The sequence below is a fragment of the Trachemys scripta genome, chromosome 7, assembly GCF_013100865.1.
Source record: "Trachemys scripta elegans isolate TJP31775 chromosome 7, CAS_Tse_1.0, whole genome shotgun sequence".
Classification (NCBI taxonomy): Eukaryota; Metazoa; Chordata; order Testudines; family Emydidae; genus Trachemys; species Trachemys scripta.
The window spans coordinates 31,663,228-31,678,177 of NC_048304.1; the positions used below are offsets into that span (position 1 = coordinate 31,663,228).

Sequence of the window (14,950 nt, forward strand, 5' to 3'; positions counted from 1 at the left end):
AGCGAGACACCCCCCCAAGGGGAAGCCAGCAGCATCCCTACCGAGCGCTCCCTGGCAGATGTCTGTGCGGGTGGCTCCATCAACAATGAACTGCGGGTTGGAACACATTTCCTGAAACAAAACATAGTTTGGTTTTTAAAGTTTCAGTGACTGGGATATCAGTTCTTAGAATCCTATGCAGTCCAGCTAGGCAAGGCCATCACCTTTGATCTACATTTGTTAACCCTGAAGTATGTGGCCACTTTTTCACAATGGCAGCCCAGTGAACATTTAGGATTATGTGCATGGTAAGTATCTAAAGTCTCTTAATCATCCTGGTTAGAGACAGTTTTTGAAAGAAGGACAAAGAATTACAGTTGGGTGTTTGTACAGAGCCTAGCACAATGAGGTCCTGTCCTGGTCCATGACTAGGACTCTTTAGGTGCTGCGTAATACAATATATATTACTTATTGTAAATTCTTTGGAGCAGTCCTTTTGTCACATGGTTGTACAGTACCTAGTGCTATGGGGCCCTGATTCCCCACTGGGGCCTCTGGACAGTACTACAATACAAACAACAAAAACTCCTCCTCCATGCTGTGTCTCATAATACAAGCACAGGGGAGTCACTCACATTTAATAACAGGTGCTCCACATGTAGAAGGAATACAAAGAAAAACATCTTCACAAAGCATGCAGTCGGCATTGCAGGAGGTCAGAGAGTTCGCCACTATATGCACTCAGATACTACAGTGGTAAGGCCATATAAATAGATAGGTAGGTCTGTTTATGGATTTTAAAGAGAGCTGGATGATTTAATGACTAGACAGGCATGCAGCAGTAAAAACTGCACAATTCACTAAGCATATTCCTCTGAAGCACTAGATATCAGCCTCTGCTACAAGTGGGATTCCAGACTTATCTTACGAATGGTCCAATCTAGTACAGCAAGAAGCTGGATACCAAAGTAGATGGCTGATTGCTCTGATTTGAAACAGCAGGAGCCAGGTTACTAAGCTAGTAGCATTGATCTGATACAACATGGCAAACCCTGGGTGCTAATTAAGCAACTGCACTCAATTGTTGGAATCAGGGTGGATTACCAGCTAAATCAGCTAAATCAATGGCAGAAACAAGAATAGTTGCTAGTTCTTTGGCTCTAACCACCAGACAACACTGCCTATATGGGTTTGAAAATTCCACCATGACAGAATTTACAGAGGCAAACAAAAAAAACCCAACTTTCCTTGTTTCATTGATTGCCCAAAGAAAAAGATTCAGGAGCGATTTTCTACATAGGACACAAACAAATACATCCCATAAGTGGTACGTGGGAAGAATTAATTCTTGCCTCACCATGGGTCTCTTCCACTTGATTCCATAGGTTTTGGAGGAGTTTGGACCCAATTCTTTGAAGCCCAAGGAGGCGGCTGCAGGAGGGAAGGTGTCATCTCGGAAGAGGGCTCCACTCTGTAAGCATGCATTCCGAAGCTTCTCAAAGTCCTGGCCCAAGTACTTCACTGCATTCTCATGCTGCCCCAGGCCTAGATCCTTAGCCCTCTGCTTCTGGACCTGAGCGGAGACGCCTGTGCAATACACTGGGGTGATGATTTCTTCTGCCATCTTTGGCAACTATTGGTCTAGGCAAGCCCCACTGAAACAGAGAAGACAAGAATAAACAGCATAAGTGGAGAACGGAACCTCACAACCCCTTACACAGCTTTAGCCAAACGACCTAATAACAAAGCATAGCATGTAACCTGATGAGTATACATAGCTGTACTAAGTCCTCACCTCCCCAGTTGGACCTGCTCTCCGCTGCATGTAGTTCTCACCTGCATAGATATCTTCCAACAACACTTAACTTTATGTGTTTTTCTCTCCCCTGCTGTGTGAAGGACCCACCCGAAACAGACACAGTTCTCTTATGCTATCTATAACAACAGTAAGGCCTTATCTATGCTAGCAATCTGTACCAGGAAATGGTCGGTTTGCATAGTGCCACTAAGGCCATATGTATACCTTACAAGCTTACAGCAGCACAGCTGTACCGCTGTAAGATCACTCGTGTAGCCGCGTTACGCCAATGGGAGAGAGCTCTTCCCTCTACATAATAAAACCAGCTCAACGATCAGCAGGAGAGTGTTTCCCACTGACCTAAATGCTCACGTGCACAGCGCTATGCTGACAAAACTTACATCACTCAGGGGTGTGTTTTTTCACACTTCTGAGACACACAAGTTTTGCCGACATAAGTACTAGTGTAGACATGGCCTAACAAAACTATTTAGGCAGAGCATGTTCACATCTGGCCATTTGTGCTAGTGTCCTGTGTCTACACAGCATCAAGTTGTATCAGCAAAATTATGTTGCACTGTGGGTAGGCATCCCAGTGTCCTCCATGCCACTTTCAGGCAAACTACCTTGTGGGAAGTTGATGCTTGTATTATGTGGTGGATGCTGTGTATTCTGAGATGCCTCCATGCATCTCAGGAAATTGTGGGGTGATGGACTCAAGACAGGAGTCAGATTTCAGAGTGGTAGCCAAGTTAGTCTGTTTCAGCAAAAAACAATGAGGAGTACTTGTGCCACCTTAGAGACTAACAAATTTATTTGGGCATAAGCTTTCGTGGGCTAGATCCCACTTCATCAGATGCATGGAATGGAAAATACAGTAGGAAGATATATACACAGAGTACATGAAAAGATGGGGGTTGCCTTACCAATTCTAATGAGACAATTCAATTAAAGTGGGCTATTATCAGCAGGAGGGAAAAAAATCACTTTTGTAGTGGTAATTAGGGTGGCCCATTTCAAACAGTTGACAGGAGTGTGATTTTTAAATGGACCGTGTCCCTTTGAAAATGCCAGCCTTACTTCTGGGGGAGTCAAGGGGGCCAAAGGGAGCAGAGGCTTTCAATGGGAGTTTGAGAGCCTCAAGACTCTGTGGAGTAATATTCTGAACAGACCCAACAACTGAATGGCTGGCCAGCAGGATTTAGAACACAATGTAAAATGAGGTAACAACCTTTGGATTATACAAACCAATGGAGCCTGCCCATTGCATTGGCAGAATTTCATGAGTTGATTTATTATCACGTGTTTTTTTTTTTATTTCAGCATGGTAACAAATGCAGTGCAATTTCCAAAGTTTCCCAAGAAGAGACAAAAAGGTTCTAGCAGACAAGAAGCTTTACCCTGGGAAGATATTTAAAGACAGAAGAGGAATATAGCACTCTGGAGCGGCTGAACATTCTTCAGGTACTTTAGAATTTGTTCACACACAGAATAACCCGTCCATACGATTCCAATTAGTGTGATAGTTGTTCATAGAACTAGCATGCAGGAAAACGCCCACAAGGGATAAAATCATTGACTGTTATGCTGCCCAACACCACCAAGTCCTGCAGCTGCAGAACTAATTACATGATAAAATACCATACCTGCAGCATTAGCAAGCCACCCAGATAAACAGCAATCCCCACACCCACAATTAGCCCCCTTTCTGGTTACTGGCTGTGAAAAGAATGTGAATCAAGAAGATTCAAGGAAAAAGGAGGGAACAAACAGGAACCACAACCCCACAGCTGGCAACCTCCTGTGGACTCAGACCAAAAGCATGGATCTGAACTCCTGGAGGTCTCTCCAGAACCCAGCACTTCCAGGCTGCGGAGTATTTCTATCATACAATTAGCCAGATCTTCAACTGATGTCAGTCAGTGTAACTCCACTGAAGCCAATGGAGTTATGACAATATACAGTATATAGTCTTCAAGGTACCACCGGACTCCTTGTTGTTTTTATGACAATATACAGTAGCAGCTGAGGATCTGGCCCAACATGACTTCAGCCTGGTCTTCGCTACCAGCTTTAAACCATGTTAGACAACTATAGCACAGTCAGCCTCTGCACACTGAGGTACTTGGCCTAAATACGGTTTGCAACTCCTGCATTGGTAACCGTGTTTCCCAGAGAGGTAACATGAGTGCACTAAGCTGCTGACAAAGGTGTTTTCAAACCTGGTTTAGTGGACAAAGGCAAAACAGGCATCAATACCTTTGCCAAATGCAATGGAAAAGACAAGGGACTATTGTTTAAGGAGACTATTTTTAGTAGTGTACACCCTGGAGATACTACTAGTTTCTTTCTCCTAGCTGTCGTCTGTTTAGACCAGGGATCGGCAACCTTTGGCCCGCGGCATGCCAGGGAAAGCCGCTGGCAGGCCGGGCCGGTTTGTTTACCTGCCACGTCCACAGGTTTGGCCGATCGCAGCTCCTACTGGCTGCGGTTCACCGTCCCAGGCCAATGGGGGCTGCGGGAAGCGGCGCGGGCCAAGGGATGTGCTGGCCGCCCTTCCCTCAGTCCCCATTGGCCTGGAACAGCGAACCACGGCCAGTGGGAGCTGCGATCAGCCAAACCTGTGGACGCAGCAGGTAAACAAACCGTCCCGGCCCGCCAGCGGCTTTCCTTGGCGGGACGCGGGCCAAAGGTTGCCAATCCCTGCTTTAGACTGTAAGCTCTTCGGGGCAGGGACTGTCTCTCAGTATGTATATTTAGAACACCCAGCTAGGGTTGCCAATTTTGGTTGGACATATTCCTGGAGGTTTCATCACATGACAAACTTTAATTAAAGATTAATCTTTTAATTCCTGGAAACTCCAGGACGGTCCTGGAGGGTTGGCAATCCTGCACCCAGCTCAATGGGACCGACATTAGTTGAAGTCTCTAGACCAGGGGTGGCAAACCTGAGCCTGAGAAGGAGACAGAATTTACCAATGTACATTGCCAAAGAGCCACAGTAATACGTCAACAGCCCCAAATCCGCTCCCCAGCCCCCAGAACCTCTTGCCGGCAGCCCCCCACAATTAGCACCTACTCCTCCCTCCCACCACAATCAGCTGTTTCACATATGCAGGAGGCTATGGGGGGAAGGGGAGAAGCGAGGGCATGGCAGGCTCGGGGGAAGGGGTGGAGTGGGGACAGGGCTTGGGGCAGAGCAGGGGTTGAGCAGTGAGTACCCCCAGAACATTGGAAAGTTAGCATCTATAGCTCCAGCTCCGGAATCAGTGCCTAGGTAAGAAGCTGCATATTAACCTCTGAAGAGCCCCATGTGGCTCCGGAGCCACAGGTTGGCCACCCCTCTCTAGGTGCTAGTGCAATCTAAACAATAAGCAGGCAGCATTCTGCAAGTACTTCTGTTCTTGATGTCATGTTGTGCACTGAGGAACTGCCTGAGAAGAAGTACTAACTCCATTCTATGTTCTTGTTAGGCCTTGACCACATTCAACAGAGCCAGGATCTAGACTAGCTCTGTTACAGTGTTTAAACATTCTTCCTTAACGTAGGGTATAAAAGTCACATTATGGACCCAACCGCTGTCAGCCGTTTTTAAACCACGCTATTCCTCTTAATGCAGTTAAACATCTGCAAAGTGGGGCCTTTCCGATTACACATTATTATTTGTATTATGATAGCACCTAGAGGTTCCAACTGACATCTGGGCCCTACTGTGTTGGACACTCAGTAAAAACCTGCCCCACTGCAGATTGTACAGTTGAAATAGAAAAAAAAAAAAAAAAAGACAAAGAGGCTGGCAGGGAAAACAGGCACAGAGAGGGAAAGGGTCTTGCCCAAGATCACACATCAAGTCAGATCACCTGCTTAGTGTTGTCAAGTTATGTGCTCAGACCGCTGCCTATCCTGCTGACCGATAGCATCTCATTGTTTCCTTGTGTTTCCTGCATGTCTGATTCCAGCCGTTGTTTCTTATCTTATACTTAGATTGCAAGGGGCAGGGACCATCTTTTTGTTCTGTGTTTGCACAGCACCTAGCACAATGGAGTCCTGGTCCATGACTGGGGCTCTTAGGTGCTACCACAATACAAACAACAAACTGCAACAGAGGCAGAGGTGGGAATTGATCCCAGGTGTCCTGATTCCACACAAACCATGCCACCTCCCCCCTCAGACTTCTGAAGCATTTGCATTAACGTTAGGACTGGTCTTTCAAGTAATACCGTGCCTAAAGGAAGAGGGATAACTCATGAGTCACCACAAAAACATCTGTGCTCTCTGAAATAGACTGACACACCTTGGCCCCAGGGAAGTTGGCATAACTCAGGATCAAATTTGTAAGTGTTTATCAGGAGGAACCAATCAACGGACCTCAGTTCATCCGAGAACATATTTAGGCTCACTTAACTTCTACAGGCCCAGGTGAGATTTATTCACACCTAAAGTATGTTTGGTGCTCTGATTTTTGGAGTCACTTGCAATCAATCTCCCCTCTGGTGCCTTGGAAAGCTTTTACATTCAGCTGGTAGTCAGAAAGAAGACTGCTTGGCTTATATTAATTTTATGGTGGGGGTTGATTGTTGCTTTCTACTGTTGCATTTTTATTACAATACTGCCCCGATGCCACAACCAAGACTAAGGCCTCATTGTGCTAGGGCTCATATAAACACATAGCAAGAGATATTCTCTGCCCCTTACAGTAAATAGACTAGATAGAAATTTAGACAACATATACGTTAAATGGAAAGAGGCATTCACTCATGTACAGGGGATCTAGTTTATTAAGAGCTTTATTTATTAACATCAGACAGATTATCAGTAAACTTTAATCTTTTTTAATTGGCACAGCTACTGAATATTTCCTATCTGCTGATTTATAGTCACACATTTATTTCATCTAGGCACTCCCAAAATTACTCCTTTCCTTTTGGGAGTGAGGAGTAACTTTCCAGCCCTCAGAATTAGTACTGAAAAGATTAATTTTTAACCCAAGCCAGAAGTCCACAAGAACTAGGATTCTTGCAGGGATTAATGACTGAACAATCCACTTCCCCTGTGCAAGAGATCTTTGTTAAACAAATTAACCTTGAGAGCCTCCAACTGAGTCAAACAAGTTGAGCTGAACAACCCCAGATCCTCCCTGAGAATTCCAAAAGCAGCCTAAAAACATTTACAATTTACATGCTCTATCCTTTAAGGTTATTTGTTACTGTAACATCAACCAAGATTGGAGCCCCATGGTGCCAGGCACTGTCCAGACACACAGCAAGAGGCAGTCCCTTTCTAACAGAGCTTACAATCTAAATAAGCAAGACAGATCATAAAGGGCAGAATTATCCCCATTTTTCTTTACCTGTAAAGTCATTTACCATTCAGGGAATCTGTGGCTGATCTGGGGATTGAACCCAGATCTCCTGACCTCTAACTACAAGACAATCTGTCCTCTCATCCTTCATCTTTATGGCAAGAACAATCCAGCTCAGAGGGTCTCGAGCCTTTTAATCTTTAATATAGTTGGGTTCAAATGTCAGCTGCTTTCATTGGTACCCTAATACCACCCTGGTGGCTTATTAGAAACACTAACATAGAGAAGAATGCGGGATTCACACTTGGGCCTTGAGACTGCTCTTGAACTGCTCAATAGCAAATACTGAAATGATGGAGTTGCCATCCAGACCCTGGTAACAATGGCTGGTGGTGGGTCTTCAGTCAGGGACTCTGGGGAGACTTGGAACAAACACAAAACAAACCCATGGCAGCGAGGAATATAAAATGCCCTGCTTGATAGCATAGCGTACTAGCTGAATAACCAGTGATTGAATCAGGACATCAGCACCATAAAAGAGAGGAGTGGCCATTTTCAGTGCCTGCAAGGCAAAGGCCTCTTCAGTCCTGCTCCTGCCATAATGCTGGAGGGTTTGGCTGAGACCTCACCATAATTCACCAATTCAGACTGAAAGAGGGATGCAGCACCATTAGCTAAGCCTGTCTCACCACCATGCAGCCCAGACGACAGCACTGCTCAAGAATTCTTTCCTTTTACATTTCTTATCTGACTGACCAAAACACACCAAAGGCCTGGAGCAGATTATTGGCAACTAGCTTTGACACACAAGGCTAGAAGGATGAAAGAGACAGTGTCCTCAGTTTGGAGAGAAAAGAACATCTTCTGGGGTTTTTCAAAGGAGCCAAGGGGAATTAGGTTCCCAATTCCCATCGATTTCACCACCCAAATCCTTTAGGCTCGTTTGACTATTTCAGCCATGCACATTGCTGCCAAACACCAAGCCCACTCTGAGCCCCATTACAATCTCAAAGCACAGCCTACTGCCAGGAACACATACTGCACAGCTGCAATATGTATAGATGGGACTGGATTTAAGAACAACATCCCAGAACAAAGAAGTGGATGAAAGCTCCATGGCTTTCCATTGGGATCAGTCTATGAACGAGACAACCTCTAAAGAGAGATGGTCTAGTAATTAGAGGACAGGCCAGACTGTGCATTGCTGACTCGGTTACAGTCTCTCTGCCTAGCCTTGGGCAAATCACTTACATCCAGAATGTCAATTAAATCACCGGGAGTTTAGCACCTAAATACCTGTGGGGACGTAGGCCTTATCCTCTCTAGTTTCTTGCATGTAAAGTGGGGTGAAGGCAGTAAATGCACCTACCTCACACAGGTGCTGTCAGCATGAATAAGTTCATTGTAAAATAGAAAGCTCCATGTAAGTACCAATTTCCTCCCATCCCTTTTTTAACTTTGCCCTGATGGGGCCTGGGGCAGGCCTATTGGGACTAGTGAAAACCCCACTCCCACAAGAAAAAACAGAGTAAAGACTAGCAGAGAAACTTTGGATTTCCAGCAAAAATTCAGCTCTCTCTCCCCAAACCATGGAAGATTTTACTATCAATTTAGAGCAGGGTCAATAGCTTGGCATCATGCCCAAGTTTTCGGCAATCAAATCAATAGCTACGGGGGACTACAGGTCCCCGTCCCCCCTTACAGTTTAAAGAAGGTAATATTAAGATGGAGAGAAAAATAAAACCAAAGAATTTTGATCTGTAAACCCTCCAGTGCTGGGACAGCTGCAAAACAGGCAATAGGGTTGTGTAAGAGACCGTATCTGCCAAAACTGAAACTTGGCAAAAAGGAAATTCCTCCCCAGCCCTCCACTACCGCAATTCAGCTGTTTGTAAACCCCTTCAGACGGCCGCACGCACCTCGAAGGCAACTCATTTAAGCGGCAGATCGCAGCTGAAGAAAAGCAACATACCTCTCGGGAGTCGCCGACAAGGTCCTGATCCCTTTACACTCAGCCAAACAAATCTTTCCTAACCAGAGATATCGTGAGTTTACCTCCTGCCTCTTCGGGGCGACTCCTCCCTTGTAGGCTCCTCCTCCGTCCCCCTGCCCACACACAAACCGCTTCTTGCAAATACAAGAGACTGGGGCCTGGGGCAAAACGAAAACAGGAAAGAAGAGACATTTTGGTGCAGGCAGCTCCCAGCGTTAGCCCCCTTCCCCCAGGAGCACCGCGCACTTGGCAAACGTCGCTTTAGCGGTAGAAGGTTGAAGTTTGTTTATAACCCCGATGGTGCTGCACCAAGCAGCTCCGGTCACACTCTCCCCTCCTCCCCGCAGTTCTTCTCCGCATTGCAACAGCCTCCCTGCAGAGCTGCAGTGAGAACTCGCTCTCCGGAAGAAGGGAAAGCCCAGGGCCGGGTAATACCACCCGGTAGGCAGAGGTGAACCGACCCTACAGGGAAGGGGCCTCTTTAATAACGGATAAATACGTAGCGCTCAAAAAACTACAGCAGAGGAAACGGAACAGGGGATTAGGAAAAATGGTCACAGACGCTTTTCAGCCTCCTCGCCTGCTGCTAGCCACGCCTGAGCTTCCAGTCCCCTTAGATCTCTGCTCCTAGACACTCACGAATGCTTAGCCCCCTTCCAGTCCGGATCCTGGTACCCTGACCCTCATTTCTAAACTCCTACCCACACCTAGCATCGAGGTGCCATTAATCCCTGCTCCCCAGCACCTACCTCTCTGCTTCTAGCCCACAGAGCCTGTCCCACACCACTGATCAACCTAGGTGACCAGATATCCCGATTTTATAGGGACAGTCCCGATATTTGGGGCTTTTTAAATATATATAAAGGCTCCTATTTCTTCCCACCCCCTGTCCCGATTTTTCACACTTGCTATCTGGTCACCCGATCCACCCAAGCCTGCTCCTCCATCCCTTTTCTGTGATTTTGGCTTAACACTGCAGAGAGAATCCAGCTAGGGTAACCTGTGTACATAACCTGCCTGGCTCCCCAGATGCACAGGACATGCGGGGTTTCCTTAACCCTCCCCACACACACACACAATTCTTTCCATCTCTCTTGAAGCAGAGCCAACCCCAAGTGCATGCCCCTGACTCAGGGCCTGCTATCAGTTCTGCTCATTGCTGACAACCAGGACAAGGACCCTGTGATCCTAATCTCCACAAATTCTCCACCCTTCCTTCCTGGTCCCTCAGCACAGCACCTGGCAAACAGGCTGCTATGCGGTCTCCTTGGCAGAGGGGAGGTGGAACTTGATGGAATAATTGAGGAAGGTTAAATGTATCTTCATACTTCTCCTCTAGGGGTGAGCAGATACTGGACAGGGGGACAAGTGTGTGTATGTGAATTAAAAGTTCAGTGTGATAGTTGTCCACTGCTTTCCATCCCAAAGGAACCCATACGACTTTAAAGATTATATTGCTTTCTCAGGGATCACTCATTCCGGAAATGCAGCCACCTCTTCAGCAGCTAACAGCCATGCTGAAAGAAGTTTGGGACAAGCAGTGGCATATACAGTCTCCAAATGAAACTGCATAGAGACTTCTAAGGAAACAGCATTTTGCTGTACTTTACCAATGTAGATTGTGCTTTGCATTTCTTCCCATTCTACAAATGAGGAAAACTGAGGCGTAGTGCAAGCCTGCACAAGCATAGTAAGAACAGGGAAGGATGGGCGGTCTAGAGAATAAGGCAGTGTACTGGGAATCAGAAGATTGAGGACTTGTCTACACTGTGAAGTGGTCGACAAAACGTTTGTCTTTCACAGGTACTTAAAAAAGCCCCCCTGCGAAAGACAAAAGTTTTGCCAATGCAGGTGGCGGCGTGAACGCGTCTCTCTCCTACCGACAAAGCTAATGCCGCTCGCAGGGCAGGAAGTATTTTATCGGCTAAAGAGCTGACAAAGTACAGAAAAAGAGCATTTACACACGCGGACACTTAGCGACAAGGCTGTGTCAACACAGGGTTGTCACTAAAAGCTGCATGGACAAGCCCCTAGATTCTACTGCCAGCTTTGGCACTGATGCACTGTGTGCTCTTGGGCAAGTCCCTTCCCCTCTCATTCATTATTGATTTAGCACAGGGGTCAGCAACCTATGGCACGCATGCCAAAGGTGGCACGCTGCTGCCAGCCGAGGTCCCTGCCATCGGCCCTGCTCAGCCCGCTGCCGGCCTGGGTGAAAGAAACCCCAGGCCGGCAGCGGGCTGAGCGGGGCAAGTGGCCAGGACCCCAGGCCGGCAGTTGGCTGAGTGGGGCTGGCGGCCGGGACCCCAGAGCAGCAGCGGACTGAGCAGCTCAGCCCGCTGTCGGTCTGGGGTCCCGGCCGCCAGCCCTGCTCAGCCTGCTGCTCTCCGACAGGGAGTTCCTCCGGGAAGGGCAGGCAGCCACTGGCCAGGGATTCTTCCCTGTGGGGCCCCTGGGTGATCTTGGATGTGAGTTCCGAAGCCCCTGCCCACGGGGCTCGGGGAGCACTCGGGGGACTGGGCTCTGGGAAGCAGCTGCGTTAGGGCTCCCAGATGCTGCATGAGCGGCTTGTGCGACTCTCTCCTGGCCCCTGGACTTTAAAGGGGGAGACTGGACTGGTGCAAGGCGCCACAAGTCGCAACTGGCCCCCCTCTTTGCATGGCCTCGCTGCCGCCTCATGCTCCCACTCTCCTCTCCCCTTCTCTGGCATTGCATCAGCCCAGGAGGGGGCCGTGAGAGCTCCAGTCTCTGCTGTGTCCGTTTCATGCCAGGAGTTGCAGCTGAGCTGCTTCTCTGAGCCATTGGCATCACTGAAAGGGAGAAGCTGAAACTCCCCAGGGCACGGTGTCGATAAGAGTATTAGGTGCACAGGTTCCTTTGAAAGAACCTCCTAATGCTCCTTTATGTGGTAGCAGTGTCCCCCTTCCCTCCGCCTCCCCACCCTGTTGCTGGTAGAGTCGCTGCTTTTCCTCTTAAATGCACATGCCACCATCTTCTGAACTTGAAAAGTATCTGGGGCGTTTGAGTGGATCAATATTGCAGGGAGAGATGGGAGCCAGAAAGGGCAAAATCTTTATGGACCGTCCATTTAGATCAGCAGTAGGTAACCTATGGCACATCTGCCAAAGGCAGCACACGAGCTGATTTTCAGTGGCACTCACACTGCCCGGGTCCTGGCCACCGGTCAGGGCGGCTCTGCATTTTAATTTAATTTTAAATGAAGCTTCTTAAACATTTTAAAACCTTATTTACATTACATACAACAATAGTTTAGTTATATATTATAGACTTATAGAAAGAGACCTTCCAAAAACGTTAAGATGTGTTATTGGCACACGAAACCTTACATTAGAGTTAATAAATGAAGACTCGGTACACCACTTCTGAAAGGTTGCCGACCCCTGCTTTAGCATATAAGCTCTTTGGGGCAGACTGTCTCACTTTTGTCCAAGTGATGCACCTAGCACAACAGGACCTGGATCTATTTGGACCTGTAGGTTTTACTGTCACATAGATAACTTTTCTACATTAACTAAAGGAGCTGACTGTTTTAAAGAGTGTACTGAACATAGAGTGATCCTCACCTAGCACAGAAAAGCAGTGCCCTTGGGCATGCATTTGATTTGTTTAGACCAGGGGTTCTCAAACTGGGGGTCAGGACCCCACAGGGGGTCGTAAGGTTATTACCTGGGGGGTCATGAGCTGTCAGCCTCCACCCCAAACCCTGTTTTGCCTCCAGCATTTATAATGTGTTAAATATATAAAAAGGTGTTTTTAATTTATTGGGGAGGGGGGTCGCAATCAGAGGCTTGCTGTGTGGAAGGGGTCACCGGAACAAAAGTTTGAGAACCCCTGGTTTAGACAGCAGTGCTAGCAAATACATGTAGCTGAATCAAGTGGTGAAAGATCTAGGTTCAAACTGACACGGGACTGAGAACTTGAAGACAGCATATAGCACACATACTGAGGTTAGAAGTAGGGCTGTCAATTAATCGCAGTTAATTTTTTGAAGTTAAACTCACGTGAGTTAACTGCGATTAAAAAAATTAATCACGATTAATCGCACTGTTAAACAATAGAATACCAATTGACATTTATTAAATATTTTTGGATGTTTTTCTATATTTTCAAATACATTGATTTCTAGTACAATACAGAATACAAAGTGTACAGTGCTCACTTTATATTATTTTTATTACAAACATTTGTACTGTAAAAATGATAAAAGAAATAGTATTTTTCAATTCACCTCCTACAAGTACTGTACTGCAATCACTTTATTGTGAAAATGTAACTTACAAATGTAGATTTTTTTTTTGTTACATAATGGCACTCAAAAACAAAACAATGTAAAACTTTAGAGACTACACGTCCACTCGGTCCTACTTCATTTTCAGCCAATCGCTAAGACAAACAAGTTTGTTTACATTTACGGGAGATACTGCTGCCTGCTTCTTCTTTATAATGTCACCTGAAAGTGAGAACAGGCTTTTGTTCTTATGGCACTTTTGTAGCCAGTGTTGCATGGTATTTACGTGCCAGATATGCTAAACATTTGTATTCCCCTTCATGCTTCAACCATCATTCCAGAGGACATGCTTCCATGCAGAGGATGCTTGTTAAAAAAATAATGAATTAATTAAATTTGTGACCTAACTTCTTGGGGGAGAATTGTATGGCCCCATCTCTGTTACACTTTCATAGCAGATTTGACAAAACGCAAAGGTACAAATGTGAGATTTCTAAAAATAGGTATAGCACTTGACCCAAGGTTTAAGACTTTGAAGTGCCATCCAAAATCTAAGAGGAATGAGGTGTGGAGCATGCTTTCAGAAGTCTTAAACGACCAACACTCCGATGCGGAAACTACAAAAGAACCTAAACCACCAAAAAAGAAAATCAACCTTCTGCTGGTAGCATCTGACTCAGATGATGAAAATGAACATGCGTCTGTCGGCTCTGCTTTGGATCATTATCAAGCAGAACCTGTTATCAGCATGGACGCATGTTCTCTGGAATGGTGATTGAAGCATGAAGGGACATGTGAATCTTTAGCGCATCTGGCATGTAAATATCTAGCGACGCCGGCTACAACACTGCCATGCAAACACCTGTTCTCACTTTCAGGTGACATTATAAACAAGAAGCGAGCAGCATTATCTCCTGCAAATTGTAACCAAACTTCTTTTGTCTGAGCAACTGGCTGAAGTAGCACTGAGTGGACTTGTAGGCTCTAAAGTTTTACAGTTTTATTTTTGAATGCAGTTATTTTTTGTACATAATTCTACATTTGTAAGTTCAACTTTCATGATAAAGAGATTGCACTACAGTACTTGTATTATGTGAACTGAAAAATTCCAATTTTTTTTGTACAGTGCAAATATTTGGAATAAAATATAATGAGCACTGTACACTTTTTATTCTGTGTTGTAAGTGACATCAATATATTTGAAAAATTTTGAAAACATCCAAAATATTTAAATAAATGGTATTGTTTAACAGCACAATTAATCGTGATTAATTTTTTTAATTGCTTGCCAGTCCTAGTTAAGATGTGAATAGGGCCTCAGATTTGAGTTTTACCCAGCAGAGGGCAGCCTCCCACACCCTATCTCAGTGCAAGCATGCAGGAAGAATGTCCCATTGCTGAGTTTCAGAGTAGCAGCCGTGTTAGTCTGTATCTGCAAAAAGAACAGGAGTACTTGTGGCACCTTAGAGACTAACAAATTTATTAGAGCATAAGCTTTCATGGACTACAGCCCACTTCTACGGATGCATATAGAATGGAACATATATTGAGGAGATATATATACACACATACAGAGCATAAACAGGTGGGAGTTGTCTTACCAACTCTGAGAGGCCAATTAAGTAAGAG

At 45.8% G+C, this 14,950-nt stretch overlaps 1 protein-coding gene across 4 annotated transcripts in view; it reads right to left on the bottom strand.

Moving 5' to 3' along the window:
- The window catches only part of CAPN1 (calpain 1), a 55,190-nt gene extending 45,674 nt beyond the window's left edge, over window positions 1–9,516 (bottom strand). The window contains exons 1-3 of one of the 4 annotated variants that reach the window (XM_034776123.1): window positions 8,999–9,516; window positions 1,337–1,634; window positions 42–111 (exon numbers count right to left, since the gene is read on the bottom strand). In XM_034776123.1, the coding sequence (XP_034632014.1) occupies window positions 42–111; window positions 1,337–1,603 (337 nt within the window). In that variant the 5' untranslated portion in view covers window positions 1,604–1,634; window positions 8,999–9,516. Of the gene's footprint in view, window positions 1–41; window positions 112–1,336; window positions 1,635–1,774; window positions 1,863–8,998 lie in introns of those variants that run through there. The other 3 variants (XM_034776122.1, XM_034776121.1, XM_034776124.1) reach the window with 3 other exon arrangements.
- Between the last annotated feature and the right edge of the window lie 5,434 nt (window positions 9,517–14,950).